At 48.0% G+C, this 17,355-nt stretch overlaps 3 protein-coding genes across 3 annotated transcripts in view; 1 reads left to right on the forward strand and 2 right to left on the reverse strand.

Annotated features, from left to right (window-relative positions):
• The window catches only part of ATP4A (ATPase H+/K+ transporting subunit alpha), a 40,928-nt gene extending 34,508 nt beyond the window's left edge, over positions 1-6,420 (forward strand). Inside the window, 12 exon segments of the mRNA XM_075840926.1 lie at positions 1-75; positions 157-332; positions 717-853; positions 1,474-1,624; positions 1,763-1,931; positions 2,094-2,248; positions 3,210-3,333; positions 3,513-3,658; positions 3,872-4,005; positions 4,576-4,677; positions 4,816-4,907; positions 5,616-6,420. The exon segment at positions 1-75 is cut by the window's left edge and continues 118 nt beyond it. Coding sequence (XP_075697041.1) covers positions 1-75; positions 157-332; positions 717-853; positions 1,474-1,624; positions 1,763-1,931; positions 2,094-2,248; positions 3,210-3,333; positions 3,513-3,658; positions 3,872-4,005; positions 4,576-4,677; positions 4,816-4,907; positions 5,616-5,644 — 1,490 coding nt within the window. The 3' untranslated portion in view covers positions 5,645-6,420.
• A 651-nt stretch (positions 6,421-7,071) lies between these two features.
• TMEM147 (transmembrane protein 147) lies at positions 7,072-11,387 on the reverse strand. The gene is made up of 7 exons (XM_075839083.1): positions 11,218-11,387; positions 11,069-11,138; positions 10,308-10,373; positions 9,480-9,616; positions 8,854-8,938; positions 8,650-8,771; positions 7,072-7,279 (listed from the first exon to the last, which is right to left on the reverse strand). The coding sequence occupies exons 1-7, from the start codon at positions 11,292-11,294 to the stop codon at positions 7,159-7,161; spliced, it is 678 nt and encodes a 225-aa protein (XP_075695198.1). The 5' UTR covers positions 11,295-11,387; the 3' UTR covers positions 7,072-7,158.
• A 2,122-nt stretch (positions 11,388-13,509) lies between these two features.
• On the reverse strand, positions 13,510-17,203 carry LOC142662713 (chymotrypsin-like elastase family member 2A). Its single transcript, XM_075840927.1, has 8 exons — positions 17,161-17,203; positions 16,329-16,465; positions 16,015-16,112; positions 15,702-15,830; positions 15,232-15,368; positions 14,577-14,722; positions 13,896-14,048; positions 13,510-13,744 (listed from the first exon to the last, which is right to left on the reverse strand). Exons 1-8 carry the CDS (start codon positions 17,201-17,203, stop codon positions 13,727-13,729), a joined length of 861 nt encoding a protein of 286 aa, XP_075697042.1. The 3' UTR covers positions 13,510-13,726.
• Between the last annotated feature and the right edge of the window lie 152 nt (positions 17,204-17,355).

Below are 17,355 nucleotides of genomic sequence, written 5' to 3' on the forward strand. Positions count from 1 at the left end.
CTCTGGACACTCAATGGCAGGAGGCCTTCCAGACGGCGTACATGGACCTCGGTGGCCTTGGAGAGAGAGTCTTGGGTAAGCAGAACATAGGGTTAGGGGAAGATCTCGAGATACGAGGTCTACACCGACGCTACATGAGTTTATTATACCCGTCAGGTTTCTGTCATCTCTACCTGAGCGAGAAGGAGTATCCCCGAGGATTTAACTTTGACAGTGAAGAGATGAACTTTCCCACCAGTGGCCTGTGCTTTGCTGGATTAATCTCTATGATTGACCCCCCTAGAGCCACCGTCCCGGACGCTGTCATGAAATGCAGAACTGCCGGAATCCGAGTAAGTGAATAGCATCAGACTACAGCTCCACCCAGTGGTAGAGGTTATACCATGAAAAAAATGGAACGAGTTCACTTTAATTTAGTGGAGGACCCTGTGTTTCATTGGGTGACATGTTCTGTGGGTTCACATACTTAAGATTACTAGGATTCATAGGATGATCGAGACGGCATCATTGATCATTCACAGTTTTCTGGTACTTTTGGATAATAGATTATAACTTTAACCCTTTATAAGTTTGGCTTGTAATACCATGCATGACCACATGGAGTGCTGTTAAATAGAAACCCATCTAGAAGTAACACAGAATACAAAGCACATTCAATCATGTGTAGTGCAATATTGTAAAGCGCCACCTAGAGGTAAATTTTTATTTTTTCACAGGTCATCATGGTCACCGGAGATCATCCAATCACAGCCAAGGCTATTGCAGCCAGCGTCGGTATCATTTCCGAAGGCAGCGAGACCGTGGAAGACATTGCAGCTCGCCTGCGCATTCCTGTAGAGCAAGTGGACAAACGGTAATAGTCACAGTTTTTTTGGCATGCAGAAAAATCAGCTCCGGTTTTTATGAAGTGGTTTTGTACCACACGCGTTTTTTTTACGCATATATTTTTGTGCGTTTTTTCCCTCAGCAGGCGAAGAAAAAAAAACTAGAGCGGTTTTTGCAAAAAAAAAAACATTTGCCGCCTTTTTCCATCTCCCGTTGATTTCAATGGGATTTTCAAGGCGGAAAACGACTCAAAAACGGTCATGTCGCTTTTTTTTTTAGCGCAAGCAGAAATAAAACGGTCAGGGAAAAAAATGCCTGACTCCCGGTGAAATCACTGGGAGGAGATTTGGGCTGTTTTTTGGTGCTGATTCCGATGTGGTTTCCACGTCATAATCAGCGCCAAAAAAAACTGTGTGTGAACAGGGCCTAAAAAGCGATGCAGTAAAACTGATAATCCGGCATACTTGGGAATAAAAAGATGCCAGACTAGCAGATTGCCAAGACTACCGCATGACCTTTTAGACTGCGTTTAAAGTGGCGACTGTTTTGAGAGGTTGTTGGACCAGTTGGTTTTATGGAGCATCAATTGCCGGACTATCGGAATTTTACCGTATGTGTATTAATACAGAATACTACGTGTCTCCGCAGAGATGCTCGGGCTTGTGTCATCAGTGGCGGACAGCTGAAGGAAATGAGCAGCGAGGAGCTGGTGGAAGTGCTGAGGATGCACCCAGAGATGGTGTTCGCCCGCACGTCCCCCCAGCAGAAACTGATCATTGTGGAGAGTTGTCAGAAACTGGTAAATACCACCCCCCCCCCCCCCCCAATATAATGTGATCACCATCCAATACCAACGTTTTGCCGGTCAATGTTCAAATCTATGGGGTGCCCATATTAATGCAATGGGGCACAAGAGCTCACAGTCCTGTTCCTACAGGGAGCGATCGTAGCGGTGACCGGTGACGGCGTCAACGACTCTCCTGCTCTGAAGAAGGCCGACATCGGAGTCGCTATGGGAATCGCTGGGTCGGATGCTGCCAAGAACGCAGCCGACATGATCCTATTGGATGATAACTTTGCCTCCATCGTCACAGGAGTGGAACAGGGTAAGATGCGACTGATGGACTATGGCGCCATCTGGTGACAATACTGGTGAAGAGCAGCATAATTAAAGGGAGAGTCCTGTTCTGCTCTTTTATAACCGTGGTCCCCTCCCTACTGCATATAAGACATGGGACAAGGGCCTCACTTATTGTTTCTTCCCGCAGGACGTCTGATTTTCGACAATCTGAAAAAATCCATCGCCTACACGCTGACCAAGAACATCCCGGAGCTGGCGCCATATCTCATCTACATCACGGCCAGTGTCCCCCTGCCCCTGGGCTGCATCACCATCCTCTTCATTGAGCTGTGTACTGATATTGTGAGTATTGAACCCTGACCCGGCTCTAATTATTATACCCTGTATTAGGGGTCAGTCACACGTGGCAGGTTTTGTTGCAGAACTTTCAGTTCTATTTATCTAAATGTTTCTGCAACAAAATCTGAAGAACAGTGAGTGCAGCTCTGGAGTATAATACAGGATATAACTCAGGATCAGTACAGGATAAGTAATGTAATGTATGTACACAGTGACTCCACCAGCAGAATAGGGAGTGCAGCTCTGGAGTATAATACAGGATGTAACTCAGGATCAGTACAGGATAAGTAATGTAATGTATGTACACAGTGACTCCACCAGCAGAATAGTGAGTGCAGCTCTGGTGTATAATACAGGATGTAACTCAGGATCAGTACAGGATAAGTAATGTAATGTATGTGCACAGTGACTCCACCAGCAGAATAGTGAGTGCAGCTCTGGAGTATAATACAGGATGTAACTCAGGATCAGTACAGGATAAGTAATGTAATGTATGTACACAGTGACTCCACCAGCAGAATAGTGAGTGCAGCTCTGGAGTATAATACAGGATGTAACTCAGGATCAGTACAGGATAAGTAATGTAATGTATGTACACAGTGACTCCACCAGCAGAATAGTGAGTGCAGCTCTGGAGTATAATACAGGATGTAACTCAGGATCAGTACAGGATAAGTAATATAATGTATGTACACAGTGACTCCATCAGCAGAATAGTGAGTGCAGCTCTGGAGTATAATACAGGCTATAACTCAGGATCAGTACAGGATAAGTAATGTAATGTATGTACACAGTGACTGCACCAGCAGAATAGTGAGTGCAGCTCTGGAGTATAATACAGGATATAACTCAGGACCAGCACAGGATAAGTAATAATTTTGGGCAGACCTCCCCTTTAATCAGATGTTTATGTTCCACGTCTATTTTATGGAGAACATTATAATACACGGTCCTGTTTCTGCAGTTCCCCTCGGTGTCTCTGGCCTATGAGAAAGCTGAGAGTGACATCATGCACCTGAAGCCAAGAAACCCACGTCGTGACCGTCTAGTGAATGAATCTCTGGCGGTGTACTCCTACTTCCAGATCGGTAAATGAAGAGGAAATATGGGGTGCAGATATAGAAGATATTTGTGTTCCCACAAGTTAATCACATTAGGGGGGGGGGGAAGGGTTGACTTGGTAAATTGGTCCTGAACGAGGACATAACCTGACAATGAAGGAAGAACACAGATCTTCTCCTGATATTATTATCCCTCCTCTTCTCAGGTGTCATTCAGTCATTCGCCGGCTTCGTGGACTACTTCACAGCGATGGCTCAGGAGGGCTGGTTCCCGGCCTACTGTCTGGGGCTCCGCGCCAACTGGGAGAACCAGCACTTACAGGATTTGCAGGACAGCTACGGACAGGAATGGGTAATACAAGATGAATGATATTTCCAACTTACTGATTCACCCCAATTCTGGATCAGTCCAACTATTGGTCTGCCACCTTCCTCTTGTTCTCCCCTCCATGGAGCAGGAATCTTTGGTAGTGTGCAGTACTCCTCGCCATCCTGCAGGTGTCACTGTGGTACACTTGGGGCAGTACATTGATCCGATATGAACCTCCGTGTCTTTGATTTCCAGACGTTCAGTCAGCGCCTCTACCAGCAGTACAACTGTTACACCGTCTTCTTCCTCAGTATCGAGATCTGCCAGATTTCCGACGTCCTCATCCGAAAAACCAGGCGTCTGTCCGTCTTCCAGCAGGGATTCTTCAGGTGCGTTACTACAGCCTCATCCTCCTGAGCTCCATCATCCTCCAGGTCAGAGGATCACATGATTATTGAGTCATGTGACACTGGTGACATCACTGCTCTCCTGATAGAAGTTATATTTCACAGGCATCACGGGACTCCTTTACAGTTACAGACTCTGATAATCTGGAACATTTGTTGAAAATTCCAAACCATTGGAAGTTTTATTAACCACAGTTCTGTCCTTAGAGTCAATGCAAGTGGTCAGATACTAAAGGACTCCAGCTGCACCCCCCACCCCTCAACCAAATCCCCTTAGGACTAAACGTTCAGGAGTATTTGGGACTTTATGCTAGTGCCGGATTAGCAGATTTCCAGACAGAGGCTTGTGGAGCCTAATTCTAAATCCACAGCAGAGGCCTCATTTGCTATAGATGGTACCGCTGTCCTCTTATGTGGCCTCTGGGCCCCTCAGACACCGGGGCCCGGGTATAAAAGCAGCTTCTGATTCCAGACAATCTGGTTCCGGATTAAAGGACTTGTACTAGATGACATAGATGGTCGTATATGATAAGGATTTCCTTCCTCCCGTAGGAATAAAGTCTTGGTGCTCGCCATCGTCTTCCAGCTTCTTCTCGGTAACTTCTTGTGTTACTGCCCGGGAATGCCCAACGTCTTCAACTTCATGCCCATCCGGTAAGAAAATCTGTAAGACGACCCGATAAAATTCATGTCCTGTGCCCTGAAATCTGGTCCTCACAAGGACAAGTCACATCTCACCAGAAAGGTCCGTCTTTGACCCCCCGTCTTTGACCCCCGTCTCCATCTTTTTAGGTTCCAGTGGTGGCTCGTCCCTGTGCCGTTCGGTATCCTGATTTTCGTTTATGATGAGATCCGTAAGCTTGCCATCCGCAGACACCCAGGAAGTGAGTAGACCAATCCTATAAACCGTACATACTCAGCAGAGTAAGCATTAACAAGCAGAGCTGCAGTATAAAGTACGGTGGATAGACAGAGCAGCAGTCCAAGCATTTGATAAGACAAGAGGTGGATTTCAGGCGGTCAGACTTCATTAGATAATTATTTGAAATTGGAACCACTAATCACAACTGTGCCCAGACACAGCAGACCTGCAGTGTAAAGCATGGGGGAAAAGAGCAGCCCACGCCTATAGTGAAATAGGAGGCAGATTTCCGACTACCATAGACTCCAATAGCCAGTGCAGCTAAACTGGAGTCCCTGTGAACATAATACACAGCAGGGAGGGGGTCACCCGATCATGAGAAGTGCTCAGTCCAGCTTATAACCGATCACCTGTAAGATTGTCCTCAATATTTCTCCGTCCCACAATCCCATTGGGTGCTCGCTCTGCTGTCAATCATATTCAGAGATGACAATCATTTCACTGTACAATGAGAAGGGGTGTGGCCTAATGAAAGGAGTGACGGGTGACAGTGGTGCATTGTGGGTGTACTTACTTTTGCAATCATCTGCACTAAAGCGAAAACTAACAAAGAAAACTTGCACCTGCAACACCAATAACCCTGCAGATTATCTACTGCCGCCTGACTCCATAAAAATGATGTTACTGGCCCTTTAAATCGTCCTCATACTGACTTTGTGTTCTCCCGCAGGCTGGTGGGACAAGGAGCTTTACTATTAGCTGCCCGGACCCCGTCACATACCCCCCGCTCCTCCTCCGCAGCTGAAGACACAGGAAGTCGTACCCCTCACTCACAAGGAGCCCGTTCTGGATTTTCTCCAACGCAAGACGACGAATCAGAGAATCTGCTGTATATATAACAAATCTGGAAAATTGATTTCAGAAATGGCGCTACCCGCGAGCTCCCCCGGGCACGGCTGCAGTGTCGCGCCACAGTGGCAGCGGTAGATCCGCACGCAGAGGGGCGGGCACTTTCTTACCCTCTATTTCTGCTGTGACTCCGCCTATTGCGCCACGATAATGTGGCGCACGTGGTTGTAGATCGTGTGTGACGTCACCGCTCCGTACAATGGAGATTACCGGATTATACAAATAAATTCTTAAAACCGTAACTGCTGCGCGTCGTGTTCAGGGGCCGCACCTCCGGTAATTGTGGCAGTCTTCACTGCCGCTCTGGAATTCTATTTATGAACCCGGAGAGCACTGGAATAGTGGGAGGGCATACAGCAAGGCAGATAATGATGTAAAACTGATCACTGCTGTGGGTTTGTTACAATTGTATCCAGTCTAGACAATTATTGGCAGTTATGGAGTGGGAGAACAGCCCATGTGCTGGCAGGAGCATGCTCAGTGCAGTAGCAGCGGCGCTACAGATCAGATCGTTCTCTGTTGACACCGGCAATCTTCAAAGACATAATGAGGGGGTTTTTGTTTTTTTTATAAACTCCCTAAAAATAAGCCTGATTATAGTCAATAAAATTGTGAATGCAGCTCTGGATGTGACTGGAGTATACAACTTGATCAGAACACAATAAGTAAAGCAATGGCCGTGCCCACGGCAAGAATTACACATGGAACCGTCCAGCGGTCAGACCCCTCAGCTGAGACCCCGTACTGTGCTGCACTCTGCTGCATTGCATTCTGTGAGATGTATTTTGTACATGATATACATACATTGTCCACAATGCACTGCAGAGTGGAATGCAATGTATATACACTTAAACAGCAGGGGCCATCAGTAAGACAAACATTAAATCTGCAAAATAGTGAATGCAGCTCTGGATGTGATTGGAGTATAAAAGTTGATGCAACTCAGGATCAGAACAAGATCAGTGAAGCCAGGGCAGTGCCCACAGCAGGGCGCTCAGAATGACATATGGAAACTTCCAGCACGCAGCTTTCAGACACCCCTGCCGACTCACCTGAGATTCCATACGTTCTGCTACATTGCATTCAGGGAGATGTACTTTCTACCTGGTGTATGCACATTTCCCACAAAGCACTGCAGCGTGGAATGCAGCGTATATACACTAAAACAGCAGGGGGCAGCAGTGAGATATACAGTGAATCCATAGAGTAAACGCAGCTTTGGATGTGACTGGAGTGACACCAATGTTTTCTTTTCCCACAAGTCTAGAGGTCAAACGAATGGTCCAAGTGTCTTTTATTATAAAGATTTTACGAAATTAATTTAAAGCAGAACACACATAGCGTCGTCCCCGCCCTCGGGGCGCTCAGTTACCGTGAACGAGGCTTACAAAGAGCGTGAGGCAGCTCAGGGACAGCACGCCGGTGGTCACCGCCTTCAGGAGCAGAGACGTCCAGCTGCCCAGCAAGAAAATGTGCACAAAGCAGCTGCAAAGAAAGAGACAGAGGGTCACAGGAGGATTAACCCCTTAAGCACTATTTTAAATTTTTCGTTTTTCCCTCCCCGCCTTCCAAGAGCCGTATTTTTAGTTATTTTTTTCCCGTCAATAGAGCGGCGCGGGGGCTTCTCTTTTGCGGGAGGAGTTGTAGTTTCTAACAGCGCCACGTAAAGTACCAAATCGCGGGCTGAAATTGGAAAAAACTGCGATTCCTCCATGGTTTGTTTTTACGGCTTTCACCGTGCTGTAAAAACGACAACTTAACTTTATTCTGCGTCTCAGTACGATTACGGCGATACCGAATGTACACAGGTTTTTCATATTTTACAAAGAAAAAAACTATTTATTAAAAAAAAACAAAAAAAGTTTTGTTTCACCGCATTCTGGGAGCCGTAACTTTATTTTTCCGTGGATTGGGCGGTGTCGGGGAGAATTTCTTTGCGGGACGAGCTGCAGTTTTTATTGGTATCATTTTTTGGTACATGCGACTTTTTGATCACTTTTTATAAAAAAAAAATTTAGAGCCGAGGTGACCCAAAAACTGATTTTGGCGGTTAAAATTTTTGTTTTTGTACGGCGTTCACCGTGCGAGTTGAATAACGGTATATTGTTATAGTTCAGACTTTTACAGACGCAGAAATACAGATTTTGTTATTTTTGACATTACTTTAGAGGAAAAAAAAAAAAATAAATAAAAAAAAAAAAATAAAAAAATCGGGAAAAGGTGTTTTTTTTTTTTACACTTTTTATTAGTCCCACTAGGGGGACATGAACCAGCGATCGTTAGGTCGCTCGCGCATTGCAGCATATCGTCATTTTTACAGGCTCCTGTTCAGCCCTGGCCACAGGCAGACAGAAGGCAGTGCTGGGGGCTTTCATTAGGCCCCTGGGCTGCCATGACAACCATCGGCAGCCCATGATCGCATTGTGGGGGCACTGTTAAGCCGCCCCACCCCTCTTTTCAACGCCTCGGATGCCGCGGTCGTGGTTAACCGCAGCATTTGAGGGGTTAAACGGCCGGGAACACCGTTCCTTGCCGTTAGTCCTGGGTGTCAGCTGTAGAACACAGCCGACACCCGCAGCGTACGGAGCGCACTCAGCCCGTGACCGCGCTCCATACTTCCCTATATTGCTTATCACGTACATGTACGTGACTGGGGTTAAAGGGCAACTCCAGGAAGCAGCTTACATAAAGAGCAATGCCCCAAAAATTCCCTTATTATAAACTGAATCCCTCCCCCCACTGGCAGAGAGAAGGATCTGAGGCTTCAGAGCCAACCACTGCACACTACAGGCTGCCACAAACAGCAGTCTACAGAGCGTCAGTGACATCGCGGCATCACCCTCCCGTCTACTCACTCCATGAGGAAGGCCTTGTACATGCTGAGCCCCAGGAGCACGGTGACAGGCAGACGGAAGTGAGCGGGGAGATCATAGCGCGTCCACATCCAGACCAGCGCCGCTACCGCCATGTAGTGCACCTACAAAAGCAACGGGTACAGGTTAAAAGGTGAAACGGGCATTTAGAGGGTAATATGAGGCAGGAGGGTGAGGGGGTCATACCAGGCTGATGTTAGAGTCGATGCTCATCTGGATGTACTTCCAGTCAAATTCAATTCCTCGGGCACCGACCCAAAGAGGAAGACACCTGGCACCAGACGAGACGTGGCATCAGGTTAAAGGTGAATACCAAAGATTACAGGGGAAATCCACCCAGAAGTGATTATCGCATGTGACCGGTCACTTGGCGAGCCCCGGTCAGTCACTCGGCCGGCGAGCCCCGGTCAGTCACTCGGCCGGCGAGCCCCGGTCAGTCACTCGGCCGGCGAGCCCCGGTCAGTCACTCGGCCGGCGAGCCCCGGTCACTCACTCGGCCGGCGAGCCCCGGTCACTCACTCGGCCGGCGAGCCCCGGTCACTCACTCGGCCGGCGAGCCCCGGTCACTCACTCGGCCGGCGAGCCCCGGTCACTCACTCGGCCGGCGAGCCCCGGTCACTCACTCGGCCGGCGAGCCCCGGTCACTCACTCGGCCGGCGAGCCCCGGTCACTCACTCGGCCGGCGAGCCCCGGTCACTCACTCGGCCGGCGAGCCCCGGTCACTCACTCGGCCGGCGAGCTACTTCTGGGTGCACTTCCCTTTAAATACGATTTTTTACACTCAGGCTCTGAAGGTTAGTGAGAAGTCTTACCTGGACATGACCAGTTCTGCGGTCGCCCATCCCATCGCTGCCACCATTATCTTGTACTCCCCTTTTCCTGCGTTCCGAGACATTACCAAATGCAAACCCAACAAATCTGCCAGATCAACCGTGGCCTTCATGAACTCCTAGGAGACAAACGTTCCCGTCATAAATAACATCATGGTGATCTGCACTCTGCTCTATCTATATGTTATACTCCAGTCACATCCAGAGCTGCACTCACATCATATTACAGTTACATCCAGAGCTGCACTCACATCATATTACAGTTACATCCAGAGCTGCATTCGCATGTCTGATATTACAGTCACATCCAGAGCTGCACTCGCATGTCTGATATTACAGTCACATCCAGAGCTGCACTCGCATGTCTGATATTACAGTCACATCCAGAGCTGCATTCACGTCTGATATTACAGTCACATCCAGAGCTGCATTCAGAATCCTACAGATTCATCAGCACAGGGCTGCCAAACACTCCCAAGCATCTTAATTGAGCACCCATAATGCATTGCAGGAAGGGCATGATTTTTTTACTGCAGCAATTCCCCTCCTTTCCACCATGCGGCCCCCGGGACCCCCTCATGTACAGATATAAGATGTTCATATTGAGGACTGGCTATTATGGGATTCCCCGGCACATCCGAGCACAATCCCACACGCGGAACCTACAGTTATAGGGGTTGTTTCCCCCGAATATCTTCTCAACATGTGATGTCCGGGCTGCGGTCCTCAGTCCTGGGGTCCTGATCGCTGCCCCCCCCCCCCTATAACCTCCAGAGTGGACGATCCCTTATAGCATTTCCAGTCTCTCACCCCAATAAAGTCGAAGGCTCCGGCCGCTCCTTCCCAGGTCGGGAAAAACGTTGCCAGGAAAAGCATCTGTAACCGGAAGAGAAGATCATGAGCGGCTGCCAAACCTCCGCCCCCCAACACTCCCTGTACGAGCCGGTCCCCCCCTGAACCCCACAGCAGCGGCACACACACGTCCCCCCCCCCCCCATATCCAGACTCTAGAGCCTCCATAGCGGGCATGACAACCCCTCACTGACTGCCCCTCTATACCATCACCCCTCACCCACAACCTCACCACCCCCGGAACTACAGCAATATACTCTGACCACCTGACAACGAGATGTGCCCCCCCCCCCCCCCCACTATGTTATCAACCATGCCACATGCACCCCCAGCGTTACACTACACAGGCATTACCAACCCTATCAACTACCCCCTCCCCCTCTACCACCTGCACCCAATCCCATGTGACCTAGCGCTGGTGTATCTCCCAACCCTGCTGCCCCCCCTGACCCACAGCGCTGCCCCCAACCACCTGTGCCACTCCCTGCTGTGCCAACCCGTGCCTTCTACCCTGGTAACACCCTGTTCTGTGACGCTGCCGCTGCTGAAATAATAGAGGCGAGGTTTACATCTCCGGTGCCACCACCAGCCCTGGTACTGTGTTACCCACCCCCATGCCACGCCCTGGTGCCACCTTTACCCGCTGTTCTACATCCAACACCCTGTGCCTCCTATGCAAACCTTAGCCATGTAATGCCATTCACCCTGTGCCCCCTCACCTTGCAGAGCTGCACACACAGGTAGGTGGCTCCGGCCTGGACACATCTCCAGAAGGCGCTGTACTCCGACCTGCAACACAGACACATGGTCACCCGGTGCCCACCACCTCCACTCCGGTGCCCACCACCTCCCCGCTCCCGGTACTCACAGGCCGCTGCATTTGTAGGTGATGAAATACGGGAAATAGGCCAAAGCGAAGCAATTTCCGAAATGAAAGAGCGTCATGGCGACCAGCGACCCCGGCCCGGTCACCTCTCAGAGGCCAATCGAAACCAGGTCAGCGCGCATGCGCAGTACAGGTTGACCTCTGACACCTATCTTCGCATGCGCAGTAAGTGACAGCTAGACGAGAGGGGGTCATTTTCTGAGCATGCGCAGTAAGTGACAGCTAGACAAAGGGGGGGCATTTTCTGAGCACGCGCAGTAAGTGACAGCTAGACGAAGGGGGGGTCATTTTCTGAGCATGCGCAGTAAGTGACATCTAGACGAGGGGGGTCATTTTCTGAGCATGCGTAGTAAGTGACAGCTAGACGAAGGGGGGGGTCATTTTCTGAGCACGCGCAGTAAGTGACAGCTAGACAAAGGGGGGGCGTTTTCTGAGCACGCGCAGTAAGTGACAGCTAGACGAAGGGGGTTCATTTTCTGAGCATGCGCAGTAAGTGACAGCTAGACGAAGGGGGGTTCATTTTCTGAGCATGCGCAGTAAGTGACAGCTAGACGAATGGGGGGGGGCATTTTCTGACCATGCGCAGTAAGTGACAGCTAGACGAAGGGGGGTTCATTTTCTAAGCATGCGCAGTAAGTGACAGCTAGACGAATGGGGGGGGCATTTTCTGACCATGCGCAGTAAGTGACAGCTAGGTGAAGGGTGGGTTATTTTCTAAGCATGCGCAGTAAGTGACAGCTAGACTTAAGGGGGGGGGGGGTTAGGTGTGTTCTCAGTGACCACTCAGTGGATGCGCCTTTATAATATGGACCGGAGAATGACCGGCAGCAGGTGAAGGGTTATAAATCAGCAAGATCTTCATATCTGAAGTCACCGATGTAACACCTTGTAAAATATTCTACTAATCCACGATCCAAGTCACATCCTTGAAATGAGCCGCTGAAGGTATCAGACACTATGTAGCAATTAGAAAGATTTGAAAACCTGGAAAAGTTCTCATTCTCACAAAGCATGCTGGGAACACCTTATAGAAATCATTGTCCAAGACTAGAAAAACACAGCGCCACACCTGTTCAGTGGTTGTGTGTGGTATTGCAGCTAAGCTCATTCACTTCAATGAATCTGACCTGCAATACCAGACACAACCTGTGGTCAGATGTGGCGCTGTTTTTTGGAAGAAAGCAGCAATGTTTTTCTAATCCTGGACAATCCCTTTAAATAAAAGTGATTTCCGGAATTTTATTCAATATTTGAAGTTTTATTCCTTTAGGGGATATGATGAGAGGTAAATATGCTCCATGTCTGGTGGGGATGTACGGAGAGCAAGCGTTCACCCACCGAGGAACCCGAGCAAGGAAATGGCGGCAGGAAGGTCTTGGTAGCACCTCGCGGTAAACTTCTCGTTGGTCCAGGCTGGATTGTATAAAGGTCAACGATAAACTGGAGATAATCTTGAAGGAATATGGCGGCTCCCTGGCCCAACGGATAACATTAAGGCAATGTGGGAATTGGCTCTGCCCTTTAACCCCCCCCCCACCCCATTTTTTTTCTTGCCCCCATCTAGGACGGGTCAACAATATGCCCTCAAAACCACAGTGGAAAAACGGTCTACATTGTGTTGGATGGTGAAGGGGTTAATAGTGGTTGTCTATCTATAATTGATTTTATTACATCTAAAACGGTCCAGGGTTCTTTATAGGGGTTGGAGTTCTGTTTTTCTGACACATAGCTCCAAATCCCCTATTTTTCTTCACATGGCCATAGAACAACATAATAAAATTCTGGATACCTGCAGCCACCACTAGGGGGAGCTCATTGCATAGGGATTTAGACAGCTTACATAAATCAGTATGTAGTGAGCTCCCCCTAGTGGTGACAGAAAGAATTTTGCTGAATATTTTCTCCTGAAATGCTTAGACCACCTCTAAGCAGTTCAGGAGAAAATATTGAGCAAAATTCTTTCTTTCTGTCACCACTAGGGGGAGCTCACTACATCCTGGTACTGGGAACCCTCTCTAAGTGCGCCCCTGCCTTTCAGGATCCCCAGTCGGGGGGGAGAGCCGTGTGTCTCTCACTATAGAAGACTCGGCACCTCCATATATTACAAAGAAATCCCATTGATTTCAATGATGCAATACTTCATTTCCCCTGTGGTAGCGCTGCAGGGAAATTGGACACTAGGTTACACCATAGATTATAATTGATCGTCAGTGGATCGTACATTGTACTCCGCCGATAGATAACACTGAAGAAAAAATGTCGGACTCCGATAGATTGTTTTTATTTTTAAAGATGGCCGCTTGTATCACAAGATAAATCCTTCCGCATCTAACCACGAGAAGAATTTTAATATTGATTTTACAAAAATTATTTTAATTTACTCTATTATAGGAATTCGTGGTAAAATACAAGAAAAAAAAAAAAAAGGGCGGTTTTCGGGATGTTTTGCCGCATTTGTTGTTTGCAGAGGTCACGTGATTCCCGAAGGTCATCAGTTTGATGCAATAGTCTGAAATAAAACAGAGCGTACGGGGTTAATGTGAGATAAATTGCCAATGCAGCAAAAAAAAAATCAACCAATCAGATCGCTGCTTTTATGCGTCAGGTTTAAAAATGAATGCGGTGTTGTGATTGGTTGCCGTGCACCATGGGATACGTACTGTGCTGATCCAGCTGTTGTAGTCGGAGACGCGGCTGAAGACGGACGGCTTCTTGTAGTAGTTACATCCGAGGGAGGAACCAAAACTGACCACGCCATGGACTTCCCAGACGCCTTGGTCATTCAGACAGTTCAAGGGTCCTCCAGAATCTCCCTGCAAAACCAAAGTCACATTATAGGTCAGTGGTCCTCAACCTGCGGCTCCCCAGCTGTCGCAAAACTACAACTCCCAGCATGCCCTGACAGCCACAGTTTGGAGAACGCTTATCGGTTATAACTAATTGTCTCCTTTATACATACACACACAGCATCATTTTGTCCTTTGACTCCCCTCACATCCAGAGCTGCATTTAATACGGCTGGTTTCCTGTTAACACTCAGGATACAGAACCTTACATGTTGCTGCTTCCCCCTACATTGCTGTCTTACAGAACATGTTCTGCTGCAGTGTATTTTGGTAAGTGTAGTGTCACCAGGAGGGACTCTACCTAGAGTGCATTGCATTATGGGATCTCATCTAAATTGTAAGGAGCTTATCCAACAGCTGCTGTTCTGATTATTACAAGTGATGTCCAGCAGAATATTGCCTGCAGCTCTGGATGTGACCGGAGTATATGACATAATGTCACTCAAGACCACAACAAGATACGAGTACTAAAAACAAAAAAATCAAATAAATTACGTAGCAGCTTGAGATAACGCCATCTCCACCAGCGCAAATCATGTTAGTCTGAACTGATTTACCCCACCAGTCAGACTGAGAGCACGTGGCATGGTCCACCACCAACAGAGAACCTTGCTGCAGCTTGTCAGGAGAAGGACCATCAGCTATAAAAGACAAAAATCATCATCAAAATGAAGCAATAAAAAAGCCTACAAGCAGCTAGAAACCTCAATGTAACACTTATGGCCTAAACATAGAATAGTCTATTCCAAAACTCATGGAACCGCCATGGGGTCAGACATGACGCCTCTTAGGGTGAGCATAGGGAGTGCAGAGGCAAGAGTTGCACCTGGGGCCTGGAGGGAGCACAAACTGCCACGTAAGAAGACTCCAGTATTATAAATGGTATGTGCTAGATGGGGACCCTGGTACAGATTTTGCTTTGGGGCTCAGGAGCTTCATGTTCCTCCTCCATTGCCTTATCAAGTGACTTCCTGCATTTTATACTATACAATAAAAAAAACTTTGTTGTAAAACCGCACATAGTTGGAGGTTTAATGCAACTTTAATTTACAATACTATGGAACTGCCATGGGGTCACGCACAAGCCCTTCATTCATTTGTGGCCCTGATCTCACACTTATAACAAGTCTATATATTGAACGTCACTTACTTTGCAGATTGCCCCATCCAGTGACATAGCAGCCAACATTGTTATTCAGTATACTACCAGCAGCGGGCAGGCATGCAGGCTGGATAGTGTCGCTAAATTCTACTGGTTGTTCCAACTTAATCAGAGAGATATCGAATCTGGTGAGAAATATTTTATATATAAAATATCTCTTGTTTTAGAGAGGAGCAATGCCACCCTCCGCCCAGTGCCACTTTCCCTTGTTTGCTACATTTTGGACCTGTACTTATGGCAATGAGGTGCCAGGCATTAATTCACATTTTTTGGGGTTAATGTTCCAATGGTATATATAATCTAGCTATTCAATAATGATAGTCACAGGGGGCGGGGCTCTGACAACCTTAATGTAACAGGTACTATAAATATTCAAAAAATTCGAAAGGAATCCTATTATGATCTCATTGGACCTTCCCATAAATAACCCCTAAAGATGGACTCGGTGAGGACATTACCCTGCAGAGAGTCTGTTTGGGTTCCATTTTGAATGATTGATCAGTTTAACGACGCTGATGGTCTTCTGACCGGATTCAGCCACCCGAAAGTTGTGTTTACCCAACATGACACGGTAGATGTTGGAGGAACTGAAAAAGAGAGAAGCCATGGGGGCGAGTTTGAGGCCAACATTCTCCGTAACAATGTAACAGTTTAATAATATACATTACTAAAAAGTGTCACATGACCTCATGCAAAATACAAAACCACTCTCACCATAAACCCCCTTAGCCCAGTCGTCAGTGGTCTGCCATTGCTCCTTTACGCACTCACCTGATGCAGTGAGCAGCAGTCAGCACCCAGTTGGATGAGATGAGACTTGCTCCGCATGTGTGATACCAGTATCCATTATAGATGTACTGGAGAGACACCTGCATCACGGGAGAAAACCGCCCTCTGTTATTAATGAACACGTAACATACATAGAACAACAAATTACAGAGTACAGGTCTCCATAAACAGCACCCGGATCCTGTCGGCAGTGACCACGGGGTCATCATCAGGTCATTCTGGGGCAAATCTAATAATTTATGACAAATAATAAAGGACCTGCATTTGGTCTATATGGAGGAGGAAGCTCCACTCACCTGCCAGGGCCAGCTGTGGGGTATAACCTCATCACCATTTACCACTCGTGATACCAAGGGATTGTAAGTGGGGACTCCGCAGCCGGACGCTGTGCAAGACAAAAGCAAAAGATTAATTACAGGAAAAAAAAGAGTAACTAAGAGCGACCACAGATGGGCAGATAGGTCACTGGCACTGTCCTAGGATCCTCTATGTGCCCGCACTGCCATGCCGGAAATGCCTCTTATCTCGCCCTATAAGATCCAACCCTCACCCAGTCACCAGGAGCACTGCTACTACTTACCCCCAGTCACCAGGAGCACTGCTACTACTTACCCCCAGCCACCAGGATCACTGCTACTACTTACCCCCAGTCACCAGGAGCACTGCTACTACTTACCCCTAGCCACCAGGAACACTGCTACTACTTACCCCCAACCACCAGGATCACTGCTACTACTTACCCCCAGCCACCAGGATCACGGCTACTACTTACCCCCAGCCACCAGGAACACTGCTACTACTTACCCCCAACCACCAGGATCACTGATACTACTTACCCCCAGCCACCAGGAGCACTGCTACTACTTATCCCCAGTCACCAGGATCACGGCTACTACTTATCCCCAGTCACCAGGAGCACTGCTACTACTTACCCCCAGTCACCAGGAGCACTGCTACTACTTACCCCCAGCCACCAGGATCACTGCTACTACTTAACCCCAGTCACCAGGAGCAATGCTACTATTTACCCCCAGCCAGCAGGTCATGTATTCTATACTACTTACCCCCATCCACCAGGAGCACAGTTACTTCCTACCCTCAGCCACCAGGATCAGTTCTACTACTTACCTCCAGCCACCAGGAACACTGCTAATACCACGGGGATCATCATGGAGAATGTGGCGCCCAGTGCCGTGGCTCGTATTTATGGAGTAGCCTTATCTGGTGTTTGCACAGCCGTAGCTGTATACTGTAGCTGAAGCTGTTCCCACCACCAAGAATGTTTACAAACCAGATTATAAGAGACCTTGTGTAAAAATACAT

The sequence above is a fragment of the Rhinoderma darwinii genome, chromosome 10 (genome assembly GCF_050947455.1).
Source record: "Rhinoderma darwinii isolate aRhiDar2 chromosome 10, aRhiDar2.hap1, whole genome shotgun sequence".
In the NCBI taxonomy this organism is placed as follows: domain Eukaryota; kingdom Metazoa; phylum Chordata; class Amphibia; order Anura; family Rhinodermatidae; genus Rhinoderma; species Rhinoderma darwinii.